Below are 26,283 nucleotides of genomic sequence, written 5' to 3' on the forward strand. Positions count from 1 at the left end.
ATGATTCTGGGGTGTTGGGATCAAGTCCCACATTGGGCTCCCGACTCAGCAGGGCATCTGGTTTTCCTTCTTCCTCTGCCCCTCCCCCCATCCGTGCACATGCCCACACGCGTGCGCTCTCTCTCTCTCAAAAAGTCTTTAAAAATGACAATAGAAAGCCATACACACCATTTGATACTCATAATAACCCTCTAAAACTAGCTTCACTATTTAACAGAGAAGGGGACAGACTCAGGGAGATTATGAATTTGCCCAAAGTCACACAGCTAGTGAGTGGCAGAAACAGGTCTCAACTCAGCTGTCTTGACTTTAGGGTCAGTGCTCTGAACTACCACATGCATTTCCTCTCTGTATTTATGTTATCCAAGTGCCAGGCCTCTGAGGAGGGAGGTTCAGACAAGTGGTAAAGAGAATGGGGAACTGCATCTGCTTGCCTGCGGACAGATGTGCAGAAAGTCAGAGGCCCTGTGTTGTGCCCTGACTACTAGAAGTTATCTGTGTGCCCTTAGGAAAGTCACTTAATCACTCTGAGCCACAGTTTCTTTATCTGCATGGAGGGCAATGAGGATTTCTACACTGTACCCCACCCGGGGCTGCAGTGATGATCCCATGAAGGTGTGCGAGAGTGCACTGGAAATGGTGACATGCACAGGGCAGACGACGATGCCTGGCTATCATGCAGGCAGAGCTTTCTTCTCTTGATGACTTCAAGTCTCAATGTCTTCTGCATATAGGGTGGATATGGTTTTCTGATGGCTTGTTCCAAGGAAGACATTTAAAAATTAGTGGGGCTTTTGGGGGAGGAAATGAGTCTCCTTGTCCTTTCTTTGGGAATTACAGAATAAAGTGGAATGTGATTTTTCTCTTCTTAATTCTTTAAAAGTCAGTTCACTATTAAAAGCCAAAGTAATAACAATGTATTATGGGATTCACAAAATAGGTAGAAGTGAAACATTTGCATCTAATAGCACAAAGGACAGTAGAAAGTATAAAGAGAATTAAGAGTGTTTTAGGTTTTTACACTGTATTTGCAGTATTAAGATATTAATACATGGTAGACAATGATAAATTAAGGATGTATTTTACCATATTAATAACTCAAATATGACACAAAGAGCTGTAGCTAAAAGGACAACAGGAGAAAGAACGTTACACTAAAAAATAAAAAGGAATATTTGGAAGGGAGGAACAAAGGAATACAAAAAACAAACATAAAAATGAAATTAAATAACAAACAATAAGATGGTAGACTTAAACTCAATCAGTTCACTACTTACATAAAAATGTAAATAAACCAAATACTCTAATTAAAAGGCAGAGATTATCAGACTAGATTTAAAGAAAATCAACCTACAAAAGGTTTCCTTGAAATATAAAGACACAGGATGAAAGAAAAAGGATGAACAAAGATAAACCCTGCAAAAAATAAGTATAAGAAAGCTGGTACAACTATATTAATATCAGACAAAGCAAGACTTCAAGTCAAGGAGAGTTACCAGAAATAGAGATAATCATTTTATAATGATCAAAAGGCTAATTTACCAAGATACAATAATTCTGAATATGTATGTACCTAAGTAACAAAACTCCAAATCCGAAAAGCAAGAATGGACAGAACTAAAAGGAGAAATAAACAGATCCAAAACCACAGGTGGAAATTTTAACACTTCCTTTCAAAATCTGATATAATAAACACAAAAAAGTAACAGTAAGGATACAGAAGTTTTGCATAACAGTAAGAAATAATTTGACTTAATTAATATGTATATATAATACCACACCTTGAAAATGTAGGACACACATTCTTTTCAAGTTCACACGGACTATTTACCAAGATAGACCATACTGTGCCACAATACAAATCTCAATAGATTTCAAAGGCTTGAAATCATACCGATTATGATCTCCAACCAAAACAGAAGTAAATTAGAAATCAGTAAAATATCTAGAAAAATCCCCAAACACTTGAAATTCAAGTAGCGTAATTATAAACAATGCATGGTTCAAAAAGAATTCACAAGAGAAATTAGAAAATATTTCTAACAAAGTAACAAAAAATGTATCAAAATTTGTGGGATGCAGCTAATGTAAACCTTAGAGAGAAATTTGTAGCTTTAAAGGCTTATATTAAACAAGAAGGGATTAAAATCAATAACCTAAGCTTCCATTCTAAGAGGCTTGAAAAAGAAGAACAAATTAAACTAAAAACAAAAAGAAGGAAGGAAATAATAAAGATAAAACCATAAACTAAAAACATAAATAACTTTCTTTGGAAAGATAAGTAAAACTGATAAACCCCTAGCTAGACTGTTTTAAGGGGAGGAGGGGACAAAAAAACAGAAACTTTCACTATAAGGAATGAAAGAAGTTATATCACTATAGCCCACAGATATTAAAAGGAAAACGAGGGTATATTATAAACAATCTTGCACCAGTCAACTCAACAACTTAGACGGGATAACTTGCTTAAAAAAACACAACTTGCTAAAACTAACACAAGAAAAAATGATGAGTAGCCCTATATTTAGTAATGATTTCTTTGAATTTCTTTCCATAAATAAAACTCCACTGAACATAAAAAAAATACTGCTGAACCTACATAAACTCAGAAACAGAGGTGGAAGGAAAATTTTCCCGTATGAAGCCAGCATGGTGTGTTTATCAAAATCTGACAGGATAACACAAGAAATCTCAGACCAATATCACTCATTAAAATAAGTGTGAAAATACAAACATCTTAACACAACATCAGTAAATCAAATCTAATAATATAAAGGATACACATCATGACTGAAGAGGTTTATTTATTCCTGGAATGCAAGGTTGGTCCAATACTCAAAAACTAATTAACGTAATTCACCACTTTAATAGAATAAAGCAAAACCATAGGATCAGGCCAATAGATACAGAAAAAGCATTCTACAGAATTCGACACCCATTCATGACAGAAACTCTTAGCAAAGTGGGCATATAAGAGAACTTCTCCAATGTGATAGAGACATCTGTGTAAAACCTACTGCTAACCTCAACCTTAATGTGGACACATAAGGCAAGATGCTTCTCTTACCACCGTGTACAACATTATACTGGAGGTCCAAGCCAGTGCAAGCAGGTAAGAAAAAGAAATTTAAAAACACAAAAATAATAAAGATGGAAATAAAAAAGCCGTTAACAGATGATATGACTGTTTATGGAAAAAACGCTAAGAAAACTACAAAAAAGCTACTAGAATGGAGTAGTAATCATGAACTTAGCAATGTCAAAGGGCACCAGATCAATACAGAAAAATCATTTGTATTCCCATATACCAGCAACAAGTTGAAAATAAAATCTAAAAAACTATCATTTATAATAAAAGCAAAACCACCTTAAAAATGCACGACTTGCACACTGAAATCTCAAAACACTTCTCAGAGAAATTAAAGAAGACCTAAATAAAACGCTGTTCATTGATTCGAAGATTCAATATTGTTAAAATGTCAATTTTCCCCCTTGTTGATCTATAGATTTAATGCCAACCAAAATCTCAGTGGGCTTTTTTTTTTTTTTTTGAGGGGAAGTTGGAGTTGGAATTGACAAACTAATTCTAAAATTTATATGGAAATGCAAAACACCCAGAATAGCCAAGACAATCTTCAAAAAGAACAAAGTTGAAGAATTTACATTTCCTGATTTTAAGAAATATTGGGCTTAGCATACCAACAGAAAAATAGACCAATGAAACAGAACAGAGTATCCAGAAATAGACCCACTCATATACAGTCAATTTATTCTGACAAAAGCATGAAGGTAATTCAACAGAGAAAGAAAAACTTTTTTCAACACATGTTGCTGGCATACCTGGATATATGTAAACAATTAACTTCAGCGGCCATCTCATACCGTACACAAAAATTAATTTGAGATGGATCAGAGACCTAAAACGTCAAACCAAAATGAAAGCTCGTAAAACAAACAAACAAACTTAGAAGACTCTCTTTATGACCTTGTGGTAGGCAAATAATTATAAGGCTACAAAAAGCATTAACATAAAAAGAAAACACTAATAAAATCAATTTCATTAAAAATAAAAATTTTTTGCTCATCAAAAGACACCGTTAAGAAAATGAAAAGGCAAGTCACAGATTCAGAGAAAATACTTGTAATGCATAAATCTGACAAGTATATAAATACTTAAATCTTAAAACTCAATGATAAAAAAATCAACAACCTAATTAAAAATAGGCAAAATTTGGACAAATACTTCTTAAAAGAAGATATACCAATAAGCACATGAAAAGATGATCAACATCATTAATCATCAAGAAATTAAGATTAAAAAACACAATGAGATCTCATTTCATCCCTTCTGGAACAGCTAAAATTAAAAGACTGACAATACCAGGTGTCAGAGAGGACATGGAACAAATGAGGCCCTGTATATGGCCAGTGGAAGTGTAAGCTGGTATAAAGACTTCAGAAAAAATTTGTCAGTTTCTTATAAAGTTAATCATACACATACTCCCCCCCTTCCCAGTTATTTACTTACAGAATTGAAACTGTATGTCTATAAAAAGGCTCATATAAGAACATACTCAGCAGCTCATTTCATAAAGTCCCCAAACTGGAAACAACCTAAATATATATAAGCGGATGAATGCATTAATAAATTATGGTATATTCCTGTAATGGAAATTCCTCAGCAGTAAAAAAGGAATACTAGAACAGATAAATCTAAAATAATTATGCTGACTACAAAAGACACAAAAGCGTACAATCTGTATTATTCCATTTATAGGAAGTATCTAGAAAATGAAAAGCTAAGATGTGACAGTGTCTGTCCTGGGGATGAGGAAACTAACCAGAAAGGGTAGAAGGTAACTTTGTCAAAACTCCATCAAAAGATATACTGAAATCTGTCCACTTCATCTTTGTAAATTACACTGCGACAAATACCTTTAAAAAGATAGATATGCAAAGCCCCTGCCTTCAAAGAACTCACAATCTGATTAAGGAAATGAAATAACATAAAGATGTGAAAAAGAACAATACAAGAGATTTCAAAGCAGCACACCCGGTCCTTGGCTTACAGCGCTTCCACTTAATTTGTTGACTTTACGAGGGTGCAAAAGCAACATGCATTCGGTAGAAACCGAACTTTCGAATTTTGAATTTTGATCTCTTTCCGGGCTAGTGATACGTGGCAGGATTCCCGAGATGCTGGGACTGCAGCTCCCAGTCCACCGCGCGATCGCAAAGGTGAACAACTGGTATGCTTACAACCATTCTGTCCTCAACCATGCTTTCTTTCACTTTCAGCACACTATTCAGTAAATTATGTGAGATATTCAATACTGTGTTACGAAATAAGCTTTATGTTAAGTGATTTTGCCCAACTGTGGCTAAAGTTAGGTGTCCTGTGCACATTTAAGGCAGTGCTATGCTAAGCTATGATGTTGGGGAGGTTAGGCGTAATAAATGCATTTTCAGATTACAATTGATATTTTCAATTTATGATGGGTTTCTAGGGACATAACCCTTTCATAAGCTGAGGAAGATCTGTACGTGACAACTGTCAACTGAGACGAGGAAGAGGGGAAGAAGCTGCCTGCACGTAGGCATGGATGGAGAAAATCGGACGGAAGAACGCTGAAGGATTTGAAGGGGCAGGAAGGCGGGGGGGAAGGCATGAGCAAAGGCACTGTGGGACAAAGCAGAAGGTCCATTCACCGACCCTTCATTTCAAGCCCATGCACTAGCGAAGAGTATAGTCTTGTTTTATAGGATCGAGTTCAGAAAGGTCAATAGCCCTGCCCAAGGCCACAGAGTTTATTGGATTAGAACTTGTGATAGGAGCTGGGCATGGGCTTGCGTGACCCCAAAGCCTGTGCTCACCCAGTAGAGGGCATTTCACTTGTGAGGACAGAATTTGCTGGACAACCATGAGCAAGAAGCACATGTCATAGGAAAAGCTCTGGTCAGTGCCAGAAAGTGTCCTTCCTGAGTTCACATGTTTAGAATTTTGCTCTAGAGGAGGGAATAAACAGCTGACTCCACTCAAAGGGCTCTACTGCTGTTCATAAACCGTGAGAGTGTTTATGTCATGGGCAGAGCTCTCCAAGTGAATTATAGCCTTTTACGCACTGTGCACATACAATATTTTCACAGGACAAAGAAACAGGGCGTGTAAGGAATGCTGCAGTTGACCTTTCTCTCTTTCTGTCCTTTCTCTCCAACCTTCTCCACCAATCTCAAGCCTGCCTGCAGGACAGTTCTGATTGTGTTTATCCATTACCTGGCTTTCTGACACAGCCCAGGGAAGTTAGTTGGTTCAATTTCAGAAGAGAGCTTTTAAACTATTTCTTCTTCCTAGCCCAAGCGGCTGGCTTTCTCTTTTATTACATTTAAAATGAATCCATCTTCACTACAGTAGAAAGCAGATTTTTTTAACTTTACTTCAGATGTTTTCTTTAGACTGGTGTTAACATAAAGCAAATGTCTCTTGCAACTCTGAACCAATCTGTTAAGATAAACAGGCTTCACTTACGATATTCCTATACTGAAATCACAGGCTTGTGGTCTGCAGCTCCTTAAAGACTCAATTCATACATGCTAAAATGTCTAGTTAAGAAACACACGCACACACACGCACGCACACACACAGTTTTGCCATGGAAACCACAAGGACATGTCTGGTTCAGACTCCACAGCACATACCACAAATAACAGCCCATCTTCTAAGGGCAGATCTTGTATATACAAAGGGAAAGCCCAGAAAATTAAACAATTGCAATACCCCAAACATAAAACTTATTTTTTAATCCCTTTTTTTTTCAAGTCTGTTTCAAGATATGTAAGTCTTAATCATTGTTATTAGGTACATTTGCATATGTCTGTTGTTTTCCTTAAATAGAATTTCAGACTTGGAACTCATGGATAAAAAGGGGAAATGCAGGGAGAAAGGGCACACTGAAGTCTCAGATGCTACTTCCGGATTCTACAGATGAATGTGGAAAGGTCTGTGCTACTACAGAAGCAGCCGGTCATTACTGAACAGAGCCCCAATCCTGATTAAGTGAAGGTTTTGGACCTACAGAAAGTACAGGAGATGCCAGGAGGCCCCCTGGGAGCGAAAGAGGTCCCGGGGAGGGGGAGGCAAGAGCAAGAAATCCTACTAATCGAGAGCATTCTAGGTCTGGCAGGCCAGGTTTTGTTAGTACTTAAAACTGTCAGAAGTCTGGTATGATAAAGGCTTTGATCTCTCCTGCTGGGCTATAAATTCCAGGAAGACATGGACAACTTCCAACGTGTTTATCACTCTACCCCCAGCACAGAGCTCATTGCCTGGACCATGGGAGATGCTCAATGCACACCGAATGACTGAATGAAGAGGATTTAATAAATACCCTTCGTATCTGTGATTCTGTGGATCTCGTCATCCTTCAGCTGGGATCACAGGCGTGACCGTGGGGCGGTTCAGACTGATAAAGTAATGACCACCTGCTACTCCAACCATAACTTATTTTGGGAAACTATGATTTTGATCCACTGTTGCTTCAATCTAGGAGGCCATGGTTCATGAAGACTGGTGTTCCAGACACTAAAGTCCTACCCCTAAAACACCAACATACTTGCACATTTACCTATCCCACAGGACTTGTGAACGCCTTCCACAGATAGGTTCACGGGCAGTACTAAGCTCCAAACTCTAGCGAACTACAACCTCTATCAAATTCCCAGCCTACTTCCGTACGGGTTCCAACAGTTCCAAGCTATTTGTGTAGCCATTTATTCAGACGAGGAAGACACAGGCCCTATTTTGGGCAATGGCTGTAGAGATGCAATGAGGTATATTAATCAGTTTGTTCCTTCACAGACGTTACAGCTCCACATGAAAAACTTGGTACTGGACCCATGTATTGACCACTAAGCAGAAATTCTATTTGTTTACTGTCAGCTGAAATTCTCCATTAAAAAATACATATACATGAAGTAGCTGCCAATGTTTTCACCATCAGCACCATTTATCCACAACTCTAATTCCTCTAGTACTTTTTCTCTAATCTAAATAGACTGGTAGATTTCAGGTAACTCCTATAACCTGTTAAAAACAACAATAACAACAACAATCTACCTGATGAGTCTAGATAAGGGCTTGGCAAACTTTTTCTGTAAAGGGCCAAACAGCAAATATTTTTAGCTCTGCAGGTCGTGTGTGATCTGTTGCAATTTCTCACTCTGCCACGGTAGCATGAAAGCAGCCATACAAAATAAGTAAAGAAATGGGCGTGGCTGTGTTTCAATAAAACTTTATTTACAAAAGCAGGCACAGGATAGGATTTAGCCTGCAGGCAGCAGCTTGCCAACCCCTGGCCTAGATAAACAAAATGCTCTTACTTGTAGGAAACAGCAGTGGATTCACTTACTTTGCTCTTTTGGCCATCTCATTTCCATCCCATCTGGGGCTGTATGGATAATTTTTTTGGGCCTGGGAATAAAGCTGTCCACTGTTGGTAAAATGATAGACGGACTGGAATGTGAGAGTCGGCTGGTCTCGAGGGAAAAACAGGGGCAGGTCGACTGCAAGACAAAAGAAAAGAAACAAGTTAGGGCTTAAATGTATGGGCTAAACCTGGATGCTGCGGACAGACTATCTGAACCACAAAAACTGTTTGAGGCTTAGGTAAAAGGTATGGAGAGAGGGAACAAGAAATACCAAGGTGCCTTCCTTGACTTCAAGTAGTTTACAATCTAGGCACAGAAATGAAAACCACACATAAATAAGTTTAACCAATATGAGGCATGATGCATGGGTGCTGACCGAACGCTATGAAGTGGTCACAAAAGCCAGGCACTCCCAGCCATGTGAACTCCTCCTACGGCACTGACCTTGTCCAGGATTCCATAGAGAAGTCAGTTGATTATCTGTTTTGAGTCTCTATTAAATCAGAAAGTCTTCAAAGGTTGGGCAGTACCTTCCTCATCTAGCATTTGATGGAGGGGGTGGGACGGAGGCTGTCCTTAAGGAACGGATTAGGAACGGGGAGCAAGAGAGCAGGTGATAATCTTTCTACTTTATAGGATACAGCCACTGGACCACCAGCAAAAATAAAGTTATCACTTCACTTCCAATCAAGCAATGAATTCTGATACTCAGCAGTTTGAAGCTTCTCCAGATGTGTTACCACATATAGTTCCTAAACCAGTGGGGGCTCCTTAATGGAACGCAACAGGGGCTCATCTGAACACTGTATTATGTCTGCTGCGGGAGTGCAGCCTGATTCCAATGTTTAACGCTAACCAGTATTATGGGCTTGTATCTATTCATTTTGGGGCCCTTTAACTCAATTTTTAAAAATAAAATGACTCCTTCTTTTTTAGTTTGAGGCAAACGGACATTACAAACACAGACTGTTTCAACAGCACACTCCTCAAGGCATATAATGTTTATTTGTGTGGGTGTTATCACTTCCAGGGCAAAGAACAGGCACATTAACTTAGGAAAATACAATAATGAGAAAAAAGTGTGTACAGAATTTCCTAGCTTTACAGAGTACTTTTAAATATTTTCTCTAATTTGAGACTTACAATTCCATGAAGCAGACATTCTTTTTACCATGCGCATTTAACAGACGAACAAACTTGACACTCCAAAGAGGTTGACTAACCAGCCCCTGCCCTAGCTAGGTGGAGGCAGGGCTCAAATCTAGACCCATGGTGTAAATTCTGAGCTCCTTCTATTGAGCCCCACTGTCTCCTGCTCTTCATGATACTGGCACAACCTGCTCACAACACATTCACTGTGTCATCACCACGGTCTAGGAAGCTAAAGTCTCTACGGTGAAGAATGTACAAGATTCATCTTTCTGGCTACATGAGGCAAATATATGAAAATACACACTAGCTAGCTGTGTATGTGTCACCATGCCAGTATAGGGTGACATTTGACTTGGGCTCGGCCCTCTAACCGTCCAAAATGATTTCATGAAGGAAAAGTCAGGTTCGTAGCAAACTTTTAAAAAACCCAAGCAACAAGAAACAGAAAAACTGTCCAGTGGCAAGACCTCTTAGGCCACAGAGCCTATCTGACTCTGACTCAGTCCTGCAGGGGGTTTCTGCATATGAATCACCACAACCCCCAAAAAGTAGCAAGACTGTGAATGTCCACTCGTAAGTCACATTTTCCACGTGCCTCAACGCAGTTTCAGCACATGCTTATTTGTGCCAAAGCAGAGATTTAGTAACATGCAGGAACAATACAAAATATGAAAAACAGACTGACTCAAATTAGAAATAATCCAATTCAGAAAACCCGCTTGAGTCCCTTTACATTACAAAGCATGATTTGTAACATCTTCAGTCATCTTGAATAAATATTGCTTTCTAAAATTAAGTTTCTATCTTTCCTTTTTTTTTTTTAAAGATTTTATTTATTTATTTTACAGAGATAGAGACAGTCAGCGAGAGAGGGAACACAAGCAGGGGGAGTGGGAGAGGAAGAAGCAGGCTCATAGCGGAGGAGCCTGATGTGGGGCTCGATCCCATAACGCCAGGATCACGCCCTGAGCCGAAGGCAGACGCTTAACCGCTGTGCCACCCAGGCGCCCCAAGTTTCTATCTTTTCTGATTAGTCACTGCACCTCCTCTAATTTTAGAAAAAATGCCCATTCGCATACAGTTTAACTTGACTTCAACTGTTTATACTACATGTTAAGTTTCCAAATATAAAACAAGATTCACGTTAACCCCCAGAGCGGTCATGAACAGCGCTGGTGAAAAGTATTTAACACGTAAGCTTCCCTTCAAAAATGCAGTCATTTTGAACAATAGAATTCAATTCTAAAGTAAGTACAGTCACATTCAGTATCGAAGTAATACAGAGAATACCACAGTACTCGTGACTGTCAAGCTACCAGCTTTTTCTGGGCTTTGGAATACATGGTATTTTTTTGTTCCTGTTATTTTGTTTTGTAGAAAATGAGCCGCCGGTATTTTGACATGCTGAAAGATGATTTTCCCACCTAGTTCTGAACCATCCACTTTGACCCCCTAAATGCCCAATTCAGATCAGAAACGATTCAAAATGTGAATGTAAATTTATTTACCCAGGCAAGTGAATTGTTCTGATTAAAAGAAAAAAAAAATTGCCAGCCAGCTACATGCTGATATGTACCGTGATCCCAGAAAAACATTGATTGCATGATTATTTCTCCATGGAGCTTTTTCTAAAAAAGTAGAGTCGAAGCCAATATTAAAATTTGAGCACGGTAGCTAGAGGATCAGCAAAGCAGGAATGGTCAGAGTACCAGAGAAATAAAATCGGTAATCTGCATATGAGAAAATAAAATTAAAAAAATACAAATATCTTATTCAACTTAACTAAACTGGATCCTATCTCTCTCAGTCAGCAGTCAATAAAAGGATAGATTCTTCAAAAATGTTCTGTGTAAGAGAGAGTTAATAACTAGAATGTTTATGAGAAATACTTCGCATTTTTCTTGTAAGAATGATTTGAATGGTACAAATTAGTCAGAATTAAAACACACACACACACAAAGCCTGTTTTCCTTATCCCCAAATGTTTCTGCCACTTAACGTTTGCCTATAAAGCTAACTCGTGATTTTTTTTTTTAAGGTTTTATTTTTAAGTAATCTCCACACCCAACGTGGGGCTCAACCCAACCCTGAGATCAAGAGCCGCTTGCTCTGCTCAGCGAGCCAGCCTGGCGCCCCTCACTCATGATTTTCTGACACAAAGTAAAACAATGGCCGCAGGCCTTCAAACAGCTAACTTGCTCTGAGGTGCCCCCTGGGTTCTAAGCCTTTTGGCCTCATAGCATCAGCTACATCAAAACGGAACATTTTAACCATTGGATTCCTTCGAATACAACCCACCTACCAGCTCCAGTTTGATTCCCAGGGGAAAATCATTCCATTTGGTTCAGTTACTCATCGTCAGTACTATTTTGACAACTGCTTCCTATTTCCTTCTTCCTGTAGACAGAGGCTGAATTTTGGTCAGCTCTGCATCCACGGAAGGGATGGTCCTCACTTGTTCGGTATAATTTCAATAACCACTGCCAAAGCATTACTTTCTTCAAGAACTTGTTGAAACAAGTCCTTGCCGAACACCTGCAATTCTGCATGACCTGGGCATCGCACAGGATCCGCTCACGGGGCCCTGCTGCCCTGGCGGAGGGCCGGGATCCTGAGCTCTGCACCAGCTTGCCCCGAGCTGGACAGTCGCTGCCGGGAGGAGTCCCGTGGGTCACAGTCCCAGACCTCGTGCTGGTTTTCCAGGCAACTGGCAGCCATGCAGCTTTGACAGGGAGCCGGATATGGATCAATACACTTTGCTGCCTCTCTCTACACCACGCTGGGATTCAGACAGACAGATGAAGGTTTGCTTTCTCTAGTAAACAAGCTTAACTGTCCCCAAATGCTCATCCTTTCACCATAAGATGACTTTATTAGAGTTGTATCTAAATTCGTAAGACTCTCTAGAAATCTGTCACTTCTTCAAAGACCTCGCGATGGAAAAATGGCCCTGAGCAGCCAAAAGCAAGGCCACATCACGTAGGGGATGCGCAGGACAGCTGTCGGATGCTCACTCAGAACATTTCAGGCACAGTTCTCGCAAGTTTGACCATAGGATCTTTCCAGAAAAAAAAAAAATCTAATTATGGCAAGATTGGGGCAAGGTACATGAACAGTAAGTAATGGTAACTAGCAGTCTGGCACAGAGGAAAAAGAGAGAATAATACATAAAAGTAGACTTAGGAAATCAAAAATAATCCCAGTCTGGGGCCGTTCAGCATAGAATGAAAAGCCCAATCATCCCTCAAGCTATCACCATACCGTAAGTGAGGTTCACTCCCAATCCTGGTAACCTGGCAGACACTCTTGGTTCCCTGACAACAGCCATCCATTCTCCATCTTTTTTTTTTTTTTTTAAACAGAGAGAAGGGAGGAGGGACAGAGGGAGAGGGAGAGAGGGAAAATCTTAAGCAGGCCCCACACCCAGTGCAGAGCTCAATCCAGGGCTTGATCTCATGACCCTGAGATCATGACTGGAGCCGAAATCCAGAGTTGGACACTTAACCAACTGAGCCACCCAGGTGCCCTTCCACCCTTCTTTTTTATGGGTAGAGCCCTCCCCCCACTTCAGAGTGCAAAAGTGCTGGGTATTCAATCTCTCAGCCTTCCATAAGACCAGGGGATGGAAATGTGACTCAGTCCTGCCAATGAGACCCAAGGGGAAGTTGGCTAGGGGTCTTCTGAGAAATATTTTCCTCTCTGAGTAAAGACAAGTATAAGGAGAAGCCCCCATTTCATTCTTGCCTAGGTCTTGTCATGTGAGATCTTGAGGCTTGGAGCTGTGTACCCACCTTGTGACCATGAGGGGAAAGTCAGCCTGACATTACTGAGCTATTGAATTCATCAGCCCTGGAATGCCCAGCTCTGGATTCCTTGTTATGTGAGACCACAGCGAGTACTAACTACTTCAACCTCTTTTAATCAGGGCTCCTCAGAGTTGCAGTCAAAGGCATCTAAAGAAATGTTATTTCTTGCAGCTTTTGTTCAATAAGGCAGGATAATTGAATACCCAATTTCAGAAGTATTTCCACCAAGCATGGTTGAAAACATTCAAGGCACATAAATAGGAAAGTCTGAGTTGTCAGGAAAATGCAGTTCTGTGGGACAGTTCAATACTTGAAAATGCCAAACAAATGAGGGGTTAACCATAATTGCTTCCCTGGGAGTCACATCATCGGATATTTTCATCCTTATTCACAAGTCAGCCGTTATTTCATTTCTCCAAACCTTCCAAGTGCTATATTGCCGTGTTCCTGGGTCAGCAGGGAAGATACTCATGCCTTCGCTTTGTGTGGTTACGGTGGTGTTTCCATTTTCAGTCCTCTGTAGACTCTCCAGTTCCTCGAAGCCTCATTAGCAGAGTTTTAACCCCATGTTGACTTGCTGTAAACGCCCCTCCAACGATGACTCCATCTGAGGTCAACTCTCCCTAAAAGCAGTTTGCTCAGATCTCATCCCCAAGCTTCCCTCACAGTGGGCACACAACCACCCAGCGAAGTCTGCCGCTTATTAACTGACCACCCCTTACTGACACCATCTTAGTAACTGCACACAAAACCTTTGAGACACATGAGTCTAACCATGAGAAAGTGAAACACCACACACCCAAAGCACTCGCCTACAGGAAATATAAAAGGAAAGTTTTCCAATTCAGAAGTATCCTGACCCAAAGCATTAAAAATCAAATAGTGTCTCCTTTTACCATCTCTGTCTTACATTTAAGTGACAGGGGAGGCTAATCACCAGATTTTGTTGAGCAGGCATTCAAATTTTCATTATCTTTTGTGAGATTTGATCACATAGACAAGTTACCTGTGGGGTTTTAATATTACCAAACTAAAGCCTGGGCCTTGAATTCTGCTGTACGTTCTAAACATCTTAATATGGGAGGAGATCGTGTGGTATGGTGGGAAAAAGCACAGCCTTTGGAGTCAGATAAAAATGGGTTTAATTCCTAGCCCCACCATTTATTAGTGGTGAGGCCATAGGCAAAATATTTCATCTCTCTGAATCCTGATGTTCTCATCTACAAAATGAGGATAATTTCTTTCTCAGCATTGCTGACAAGACTGGACAAAAGCAGAGCAGGTCATAAATAAATATGCATTCCCTTCCTCTTCCCCCTCTTTCTTCTTTGTTTGGTTTTCAATCTGGCTTTATCCACTGTTCCACGTATGTGAAATTTCTAACTGTGGCACAAACACTCATAGCACGTAAGTTTTAACTATTTTGATGGCACTTTCTAAACTCTGGACAGACCTTCACATCTCAGCATATATGGTATACTGGAAATAGCTTAGCCTTTTCTTGATGACAGAAAACATGTGAAAAAAAATCATTTCTACATGATGGCCTCCAGTGTTAAGGAAGACTTAGCTTGCTCTTTCCCAATGCCTCCTACCTAAGGGCCAGACCTCTTAAACTGTGCATGGGTAAGAGGTGATGTGCCCTCAGAGTGGCACACTGAGGTCCCCAGGGCTTACCAGGGAGTGACATGCTGTCTGCCCCTGATGACAAACTTTCTCTACTTCGTTCCCTTTTTCCAGCCAGCTCCTTTTTGTTTTACCGCTTCTCATCAATGCCAACTCTCAATGTCATCTCTCTTTCTTCCCTCTTCTCTTTTGTTTACTTCATTCCACACGTGTCTCAGCTTCTGAAGAGTCGGTGTCACCGACTGTCCTTCCCGAGACCAGAACACAGCGTGAAGCCGGTGCTGCATGGATAGGAGGTGAGGTGGTGTGAGCTCCGGGGTGCCTTCCTCCAGCCCTGCTCAGTGAGCGTCTCCTCCTCCTCCTCTCTTTTCTGTTTCCTTCCAGGTTTACAGCTGTCCCGGATAGCTGGAGTTACGGGAAATCTGGTCTCGGCTTCTATTTTGTTCAGCATTCGCTTTTGAGGTACTTTATAGATACAAATGAATCATCCCAACACCCCATGAGACATTCACATAAAACTGCAAGAAGAGCCTCAAGATAAAAGCGATGCCATAGTGCCGGCCAGTGAAGAGTGAGGCTCTCTCACCCTGCCCACAGAGACGAGCCCAGACTGAAGAGAGGAGCTTCTCCTCCCACGGGACCAGAGGTTCGCAGCTGGAACTAAGCATCGGCATCATCATGGAATCAACAGGGCGATAGCTTGGGCCCTACCTCAGACCTCTGATTTTTGAAAATGCACCTTAAGTGGTTCTGATATTTCTCCCCAGGTTGGAATCACTTAGACTGTGAGCTCCTAAGGGTGAGGGTCAGGGATTAGTTATTTTAGTATTTCTACTATTTAGAAGAGTACATGACACCAGAGAGACTCTTCATAAATGCTTGCTGAACTGGAGGAAAGGAGCACGTAAGGGAACTGCAAAGTAAAACCTCAAGGCCATCCCATTTCATACCCATTAGATTGACAACAGTTTTAAAAGCCAATAATGCTCAAGTGCTGTCAAGGCAGTGGGAATTCTCGTTCACTCATGAGAATGCAAATTTCTATAACCTCTTGTACAATAAAAGTGAAGAGGTACGTACTTCATAACTCACCAATTCCACTCCTAAAATACTATCACATGTGCATAAGAAGACACATAGGAGAAAGTTTACTATAGCACTGTTTGTGATAACAGAAATGGGAAACATCTCAAGTGTCTAGCTACATGAGATGGGGTAAATGCACACTGTGGTACAGTCTCCAGCGGAACACCTTACGCTCTATATATCCAACTCAGAAAAGCATTTCCTTACGCCTGGCTCCTTGTTCAATCCCTCAACTGGCTCTTGCTTTTCTTACAGGAAGCCTTCCTTGCCTGCTCTGTTGCTCAGTGATTTCTCCATCCTCCACGGCCACACAATCCAGTTGTGGCTGGACTGCTAACAGTTCAGTGTACTTGATATTTTATATCCTGCACATGTGTAACACTGGGCTGGACGCACAGCAGCTGGTTGATATATAACCAGTGATTGACTGGCAGAGATCATAAAGTGAGGGAACGTTGATTGCACTAGACATGTAAAAAAGGAAACATGTTTTTATGAGATGCAGAAAGAAATCAAGCAACAGAGAACACCATAAATAGCATTTAATACTGTTTTAACTTCTATCTTTAAAAGAACTTAGTCACCAAAAAAAAAAAAAAACAAAACAAAAAACCAAAAAAAACAAAAACAAAACCCTTAGTCACAATAAATAAACTCCTGGCCTGGGAGGATTAAAAAAGAAATCTGGCTAAATTAGGGAAGAATGTGATGAAAAGGATCCTTAAATAAGTTAAAATACATTCAAATGCAAAGGCGTTGGCACTTAAAAACTAGGCAAAGTCTTTAAAGAGCCATAAGCTTTTAATTAAAAAGAAATTCATGGACAATGTACCAAATGTAGATGATTAGAAGGAAAAGGACACATTCAAAATAGTTAAAGGAGAGGGACTGACACTGGTCAGTTTCAATTCCAGTCTTGCAAACCTGCAACACACTGCCAGGTACAAATTTACAAATATTGTGACTACTCCAGAGTAAAGGATGACTAACAAAGCCTTAGGAAGAAAAAAAAAGTCTGAAACTAATCTTGTTTTATTAAAGGATCTAGTTATGAGCTTTATATTCTAGAGAAAACAGCCACAAGTATCCAATGTGATAAGCATTCCTGGAGCATTGACTATGAGCCGGCTCTAGGGAGGACGCATGACCAAAGCTGGGTCGTCCTCTCGACAGTGCCAGCACGCACTCGACTCTCACTGCCCTTGGGAAGGGAGACAGCAGTGAGGCTTATAGTAGAGGTAGTAACCACCATGGGGTATGGGGTAGAAAGAGAATCTGTCTAAAAGCTTCCGGAAGCCTTGGGGCGCCTGGGTGGCTCAGCTGGTTAAGTGTTCAATTCTGGATTTCAGCTCGGGTCATGATCTCAGGGTTGAGATTGAGCCTTGCGTCGGGCTCTGCACTGGAGGTGGTGCCTGCTTAAGATTCTCTCTCCCTCTCTCTTTCTAAAAAATTAAAAAACAAAAACAAAAAGAAGCCTTATTAGATGGGCAGAACCTTGAAAAACAAGGGGGATTCTGACAGGTGGGTGTAACAGAAGGATTCTGACTGGGAGGGGAGGGAGGAAGGGAGGGGATCCAGGCAGAGGGAACCGTATTGGACAGCCAGAACAGAGAAGAGTATGTCAAACTGTGCAAGGCAAAGGAATATGGACACTTTTCTATAAGCAGTGTTAGTCTGGAACATTCATAGAGGAAGTAGCCCATGCCACTCACTCCAGAGGAGAAGTTTTCCTATAACTTAAATACCCACAGCACAGTATAAATCCTCCAGAATGGAAAGGAGAATGCACAAATCACTTTATTATTAGAGGAGAGCAGCTGTGTACTCCTCAGTATGGGGATTGATTCCTCTTTATAAAACATCTCTTAAGACTTACTTGTGCGTCCCTTATAGTCATGGGAGGCTCTGAGGGAAAAGCCTGACGATAATGGGCTGTTGGCCATTTATGGGAGCCCTCCATTTTCTCTTAAATAACTCTGACTTCCTATGTGGACAATTCATACAGTAGGGCCTGAGATTTGGGACTGGATTTAAGATTGGGATGGGACATAGTTTAAGTCAAATATCTGGCAGTGCTTGGAAACCATGCCTCTCAAGAGCAACTCTGTTTCCTCATAAGACGGGGTTAGACTCCCGGGTCACCATGTCATTCTGCTCCACAGAAACCTCTACTAGCCTATTTTTTATTTGTGCGTTGCACTTTCCAAGCATTCTCCATTCTGGATTTATACTGTGCTGAGATGTTAAAATGACAGAAAAATGTCTGACCTGCTAGATTAGGGGGTATGGGGTATCTTCCCTAGAAATGTTCGAAGACGAGCCACTGCATTCTTTGGTGGCTCTAGGTGCAGTTCCCACTGGTGAGGTGGACAGGAAACAGCTGATTTAGGTGAACTTGAATGTTTTTTCAGGTGAAGAAGGCACGTGCTCTGTACGTGGCAAACTAGGCTCCAGTTAGTAGCTGTACAACTTTGGCATATTAACTGGTCCCTCCGAGGCGCTCTCCTCATCCATCAAACGAGAAAACCTCTAACCTCTGGGTTGGAAATAAAGCATGTTGATATAGTATCTGGAGCCTAAACGGAATCAAGAACAGGACGGTATACTGGAAGGAATATGATCTTTGGAATTTGACAAATCTGGGCTTGATTCCTGCTCTCCCAGTTAACTGCGTGGGTGACCTCAGGCAATTTACTAAACTCCCTGAGTCTAGGTTTTCTAATCTTTAAAATGGGATAATACCTACCTTGCAAGGCTGTTGAGTGCTTTACACGATATAATGAATATACAGAGACTACTTGGCACATAGCAGATATCCATAAATGAGACCTATGATTACTCACTTTCTCTCAGAAGCAATTAAAACAAACAAACAAACCTGAGTCTATATAATTTACTTTTCCAACCTGACTTCCAGCCGAGAAAATATAACCCATAGATTAAAAGTAGCCAAATTCTTTGAATTAAGCTTCCAACTTAGTTCTGCCCATATTTCTATTTGAGGCAAATTCAGGAGTCCTTTGGAACGCTTCACTTTGAATTCTACAATCTTCTTCCTTCAAATAAAAAAAAAAAAATCTGGAGAATCTCAGGTCAGATGGGGTTTTGTAGCAAAAGTTGACCACGGCCCAGAGAACAGCTGAAGACAGAGGAAGCCTGGTGAAAACGCGGCCAGACGGTTTCCTTTTGTGCTTGGATCCTGCATCTCTTCATTCGCATAGGTGCTTCCTGTAAGTTAGAGGCTTCTTTTTTTTCTTTTTTTGCTCAACTATTTATTCGTAAGCGGTTTTGTTCGTAAGCGGTTTTGCTCTTTGGAAAAAAAAAAAAAAAAGACCAGAAATATAATCAGTCTTCATGTATTTAAAGATTACTGTTTGGTCTGTGAATTTCCATGTTTTTGTTTAGTGGTTACCGTTTTGGGGCCAGCTCCTTGGTCATTATTTCTTCTGTGAGGATGGGTGGGGGGTGCAGGAGGGAACGGGAATTCATGTTCTTCCTTGATAGCAATTCTCATCAGAAATGTGGTTTGAGAGGAAGGTATGACTGCTGCTGAAAACGATGCTTCTAAACGGTCCTATTCTCCTATGTTACTAACTCAAGAACACCTGCGTCAGCTGAGGCGATCCCGTGCGCAGCCAAGTCCTTGAGCTAACTGAGCAGCTGGCCTGTACGTTCAAACGTGACGGAGTAAGAGCATATTCACGCCAAGGCTGGACCCAAAGGCTGGATCCGTGTGACCTGAGAAAGGCATATTCATATTCAGTCACCGAGCCTTTATTCTTCAAAGCTCCAAAACTGTTCTCTTTTTTACTGATTTTGATAGACAGCCTTCTGAAGGAGACTTCACGTTTACTTCCCTCATATCCCTTTCTAAATGTCTCAAAGTGAAAATTGTAAATATTAGCTCTCAGAGTGGGCCCCACAGTTGCGACATCAGGCATGAGCAAGCCAGCCCTGATACTGACGTCTGACACCTGCTGTCTGTCGTCTCTCGGTTCCCTCCACCTCGCTCCCAGCTGCAGCTATTTGGTCTGTACACCTGTACGCTACGGACCATCTATGGGCACTTAAGCTGCTGGAGGCTTGGCACAAGCGCGCCAGCTTGTTAGAAGGGATAAGAGCCAGGCCTGGAGGGCTCCCTGTGAGTAAAATACACAGACTTTGTGACCCCTCTTTAGCCAACTCCGTTCCTCTCGGCTGTGTTTTGACAGGTGTGCTCGCAGGGTATCGCTGAGCTGCAGATAGGTGAGATATTTACTTTAAAATCTCCATGTCTTGTCAAACAGAGGACACACTCATTAAACAACAGTACAGAAAGGGGCCTTGGGAATCATCTGTGTATTTGGTAACTGAACAGCTTGCGGGATGGGGGGTAAGCAGCCTGAGCAGCTGCCCCAGGGACTCCAGGGCTCCTGACCCCACGTCCAGGGAGCTACACTGGCCACTTGTACCCGGGGGCATCTCCCAGCAGGAGCCAAGTGGCTGCAGCTCCTTTTATAGTAAGACCCTGGGGTCTTCATTACCCCAACTCTGAAACATCTCATGCCACAGACAACATTTAGGCGTAGGCAATTTTTTGTTTTTGTGGTAGTTTTTAGTTTTGTGTTTCATTCTAATAAATACATTTTTTTAATGCTAAGAACCAGGAAGGAAATCAACATTTATCAGACACCTACGATATGCTAGGTACTTTCTGCCACATGATTCTCTCTTGCCCCTTTGTCTCTAGGGAGCAGGCTTGTCCCTGGGGCAAGCCCGAGGACTTACTTGCAGCCATGAAGAAGACGGGCTACTCCCCACCCGCCTGGGTCTGAAGTCCATGTTCTTTCCACTGCAAGTGCTACCAATTATATTTACTGCTTGTTTCTGACATTCTGGAAGGAGTTTCTCCTCGGGGGCAATTCGGCTCCTCTGCCGTCTCAGCCAGGGGCTGCTGTGGGCAAGCAAGTTCTCTGGCCATTGACGAAGAACGCGTACAGGAGAGGGAGCAGAGGGCTGGCGTGTACGGTCACAACAGATCCCGAGGAGGAAAAGGAGGAGGTGTTTGTCTTTCAGACCTTGTAAGTTATGCTCAAGGGTACAATGATCTCAGACTTTCAGGACTTTTTATTTTTGATGTTTCAATTTTCTTGTTTTCTTCCTTTTGACTGGGAAAGTCTTTTATGTTCATATCTATGGGGTTTTAATGGCATCTGACCCTGTTACTCATTTCTGTTCTTCTCCCATGGTTTCCATAACACTATCGATCTGCTACTTCCTTTCCTTTTAAAATGTTTACTGTCTTTTCTCCATCTGCTTAACAGCCCCTCATTCCCAAAGCTCAACTGAGGGACTTGTTAACCCTGAAGGCTTGGCCCTCAGCTTTCCTCTTTTAGAAAGTCCCAGAAAGTCCCAGCTATCGATACCGTCTGACGGCTTCAACATCTCCATATCCTTCCCTGACTGCCCGCCTGCACTTCAGTCTGATAATGCCAGGCGCCTGGTGAATGCCATGACATACGTTTTATGGCTTCAATATGCTTTCACATATACTATCTCATGTGTACTTTTCAAGCAGGGCATATTACTGCATTTACAGGTCAGAACGCGGACACTCAGAGACAGCAGTCTGTTTAGAACTACAGTTACGTAACAGCGCGGGACCTCAGATCCAGGCCTTGAGATTGTGAACCCGGCCCTTCTGGTGCCATTAGAATGTTCTGCTATTGACTGGGGAAGAATCCTACTGCATGTCTGAAATAAAACCACTGCTTGCTCCTCATTTGCTCACATCCAGGTTGGGTCTAATGTTCTGCCAGTATTCTGTCACCTGACACTCTTCCTTCTGTTTCCATCTCTGGACAGGGTCACTGGTGACAGCGCATCCTACAGGCACTGTCCTGTTAGGAGGGGACTGGCGGGGGCCGGGGGCCATGTCTGCTCCCACCATGGAGAAAGAGGAGTGCGGACGGATGTTTTTAAAAAACAGCACCCTACTCTACACAGCTGAATACACTCTGTATTAAGCCTCCCACGCCCGCCATTTTAGGTCTGCTGCAAATACTAATCATTCACACCTGAAGTAATTCAATATGCTCCCTCTGCCTCCAGGAATTGCTTTTCTCCCTGCCCTACACCCTGACGCCAGCTTAATGACCTTAATTGCACCACCCCCCCCCCGTTCTAGCCCACACAGACTAACCAAGGTCTGCAGGATAAAGGAAAATTTTTTTTGAATGCTAGTGAGGGCAGCTCAGATGAGGCCTATCTAGCTTTTCCTTCTAAAGAAGGTGGGGCACGGCCATCAGGCTCCGGTTAAAAGACTAAGACTCGCACACAAAAGTTGAAGTTCATATGTGCAGAACACTTGGGGACAGAAGAAAAGAATCAGACAGGAATAAAAAAGAGAGGGAAGTTCCAAAGAGCTTTAATACGAAGTACCTTAAACTGGTCACACCTCAGTGGAGACTGATACGGACTCGACGGTTAACCTTCTCATTTAGCCTGCCTGCTGCCCTTACGATAGAACAGCTAGTCTTACCTGCCGCATCTCCTTCATGACCCCTTACCAATACTCTGTGTGATGGAAAACTCTGTTTCCAGAAGCCAAATGGTTCACTTGAGATATGTCATTAATTGGTTTCGTGGAAAAACAGGTTTGATTCTTTAAATGTTCAACTTACTAAGTCAGCACTCAAACTTAGCTTATGGAAAAATTAAACAGAAATCTGCAAAGGAGTGCATGAGCAGGCGCCAGTAAGTGGAAAGAGAATCGAGGAGGAGAGGTGTGGCAATCGCAGGTCTAGAGGAATGCTTTAACAGGTGGTACCATGTCTCATGTGTGCACGTGCACACACACACGCACCCCTCTATCTAAATCTATACATGTGTGTATATGTGTATGTATTTGGTTTAAGCAGCAGGGCAGTTTAAGACTTGTAGAAAAAGAGAAGAGAGAGCTGCTTGTCTGAACCTCAAAGACGGTGACCATGAGCATTCCTGACCATGGGACTGGTCCTGGCCAGTGACAGATAAGGCATCTCTTACCATTAGTTTGACCTATGGCATTTTAATGACTTAAAAATCAGTTGCGACTTGGTATGAGAATAGGACCAAATGCATGATGATCAGTCAAATAAGAAAAGAGTTTGTGAGTTTGTACATCGATTTACCAAGACTCTGAGTTGCCCTGACTGACCCCTGTGCCAAGGGAAGGGGATTTCGAGATGAAGGAAAAATGAACTCTGCCCTAAAAAGTTCCTCACTGGGAAAGGTCAGCAAACCAAATATTCACGGTACAGTGTGAGAAGTCGGGAGTAGGAGGCTGCGTTACAGGGTCTGGGGTTCAGATGAAGAGAGACTGCCTACCTACTACTTCAGCTTTGTTTTCTGTTTGTCTCATAATGCGCCATTTTTCTTTAGCAGGTAATAAAAAGTAGATCGTGAGATCAACGGCCTTGTTTGCTGATGCGCATCCCTGCTGAACCACCCTGAGGTTTCTGGCTAAGCCGCAGGTCCAGGGACAACTCTGTTTTGTCTCCCAAGCGGCCCGTGCACCTGGCCGTGGCAGAGAAAGTCAAGGGCAAACCCCACAGTGGCTCCGAGGGGCCGCTTGCGCAGGGCAGTTTAGGGCCACCGGCTGAGTGTTTTACTCTTGTCTATGTTTTGCTCACAAGGGGCCAAACTCTGTGGCCAAGAAATATTATGTTTAGACATGCTGTGCCGGTTACTGGCTCTGCAGGACCAGAGCAGGGCAACAGGCCTCTGGGCCTCATCTGAGAAGTGGGCAGTTTCTGCACCAGGGCTCAGGCTGAGGTAGGAATGCTGGAGAGCTGTGCTTCCTAAGTTCGCTGAGGTGAAGGGCCAGTTTTGTTTTGTTTTAATTTCCAATCTGTCACGGATAAAACTGAGTAACTGAAAAAACAATTATGTGATTGGCAGTGGCAGCAAGGTCAAACTGCCATACGGGTTTCTAAGTGTTTCCCCTCCACGTCCGGGTCTCTTCAGTCAGCTCCTAAGCAGGTCTGCAGCCCACACTTGGAGCCTCCGGGGCAGGTCTCCTGACACACTCCCGCTTGTGCTACCGCCCAGCGGGCAATCTGGCCGCGGGGCTAACTGACTCCCTGAGGGTCTGTCCGAACAGTGACAGGTTGTCCACCACACCTTTCCGTGCAGCTGGGGCTGGGCCTGTGCAGACCCTGCGCACCTCTTTTCTCCTCTACCTCCTCCCTAGCTGAGCAGTCCCTCACTTCCAGTGAGGCTCACTGCTGTTAAAAAAAAAAAATTGCCCTTCTGACTCTTCCTAATGCCCTCTGTCACCTCTTAGGACACACACCCCGTCTGTACCACACCCTGGTTACCTCTGCTTCTGCTCCAGGAGTCCCCTTCTCACTTCCTCTCAGAACGTTCCTGCCACCTCCTGTCTCAAGTGAAACCTGGCTTTCTCTCGTGACCACCCCTGAGTAGAAGCTACCCGTTTTCCCAGACCTGCCTACACACTCAAGCCTCCCCTCCCATTGGAAGCTCCTACCATTTGGCCGCATCAGCTCTGTCCATCCTCTTTGCCGTCGTCTATGCGGGCTCCTGGGTATATGCTAACTATACCTCTACGCCTGCTTCAGGCCTGCTCGCCACTCTGATCTCTGTAATCATCCAGTGTCGCCTCATCATATACAAGGACAACCCACCAGCACCCACGTCCCTGGAGCCACACCCCGAACCCTCTCATCTATTCGTGCTCCAGTCCCAAAGTAATAACTTCTGGAATCCTTGTCTCTGGCCCAGTTTAACAATTCACTGATTCCGAGAATCAGAGCTGTGCACGCTGCTTACATTCCAGCACTGTCGGGGGCTAGTAATACGGAGATGCGTGAAACACCTCTTGGTTTGCTGTGCTGGCTCCGAGGACCATCCCAAAACTTCCCGTCTCCCTAAAAACCCTAATCTCACCCCTGACAGGAGACAGTCCTGCTTCCACCTACTTAGAGAAAATGGACACGCAGGGGCAAATATCTCTGTTTCTGGCCCTCCCTGCCCCCTCCCCCCACCTCTTACTGCGCCCTTTCCTCCCGTCTGAGGAGGTGAGCTCCTCTTTGTGCAAAGCTTATTCCCTGTGTCCCAGGTTCCACCCTCCTGAGCCACGCCTAGGATTTCACTCTTTCAACTCTCTTCTCTCTCTCAATTTCAGCTTCCTCCACTCGTTCTTTGTCATCATGCTGAAGAATCCCTCATCCCCCCAAGCACCCCCTTGACCACCACCCCTGCCAGCAACTTCCCATTCACTCTTCTCTATTTTTCCAAACTCTGTAAGAGGACGGGCTCAACTTCTTCACTGTTAATTCACCCCCAATCCACTGACACCAGGCTTCTGCCTATGCTAACGCGTGCATGCTTCCTTTCCTACGCTAACTCTGTGCACCGGGACGTCGGTGACCAGAGCAAATGCTCTTCAGCCTCAGCTCACCTGCTGCCCTGCCTTCCCAGGGCCCCTCTCACCCGGTTCTCACCCTCTCTCCCTACTGCGTATCGGTCTCCACCGGGTCCTCTCCCATGACACACATGGCCAGCAGCAGCCCACCACTCCCAAGCCACGTGGCTCACATGCCTGCATCTGCCAGGACAGCTCTCCAGCCTCTGGCTTTCGGCTCCTTACTGAATATCTCCATCTGCTTATCCCACAAACACCTCAAATGCAATATATTCAAACTCATTGTCCTTCCCCCATGGTCTGGTCCTCCTCTTAATTTTCTGCTCGCCACTCTGCTAGCCTCGCCAGGAATTCCATGGGCTTCTGCAATCCCTCCCTCTCCCTCCCTCCTGAAGCCTGTGTGTTCACTGAGGCCTGCTGATGCTACCTATGACGCAGTTCTCCCTCCCTTCCGCCTCGCACTGTCTCCGTACCTCACACATGACCTTGTCTGGACTAGTTACCCCAAAGGGTTTTCCTACCCCCGGCTTTCTCCCACTCGAATTCCTCCTCCCCTCTGCCAGCAGACCCACAGCCTCCCTGAGATGAGGCCGCATGCTTAAAATCCTTGAAAGGCTCTCCAGCAGTAACAGGATATACTCTGAAGGCCTCACGTGCAGAGCTCTTCGTAACCAGGCACACTTTCCCCGCCTCATCTCCTGCTACTGCCTTAACTCATACACCCTAAAGATGCAATTTTATGAATCATTCCCTGTATCCTGAACGCACCCCGTCCGTCCAGGA

General features: G+C 43.0%; 1 protein-coding gene and 1 long non-coding RNA gene across 3 annotated transcripts in view; one reads left to right on the forward strand and one right to left on the reverse strand.

The window, feature by feature from the left end:
- Positions 1–26,283, reverse strand: part of BABAM2 (BRISC and BRCA1 A complex member 2) — a 408,693-nt gene that overhangs the window by 25,846 nt on the left and 356,564 nt on the right. For both annotated transcript variants that reach the window (XM_045809160.2, XM_045809161.2), the window contains exon 11: positions 8,406–8,559. In XM_045809160.2, the coding sequence (XP_045665116.1) occupies positions 8,406–8,559 (154 nt within the window). The remainder of the gene's footprint in view (positions 1–8,405; positions 8,560–26,283) is intronic.
- On the forward strand, positions 20,202–21,836 carry LOC148109716 (uncharacterized). Its single transcript, XR_015725305.1, has 3 exons — positions 20,202–20,339; positions 20,824–21,154; positions 21,673–21,836. It is a non-coding gene; the product is annotated as an uncharacterized LOC148109716 (long non-coding RNA).

This window comes from Ursus americanus, chromosome 7 (genome assembly GCF_024610735.1).
Source record: "Ursus americanus isolate L20-20 chromosome 7, mUrsAme1.1.p, whole genome shotgun sequence".
Lineage (NCBI taxonomy): Eukaryota > Metazoa > Chordata > Mammalia > Carnivora > Ursidae > Ursus > Ursus americanus.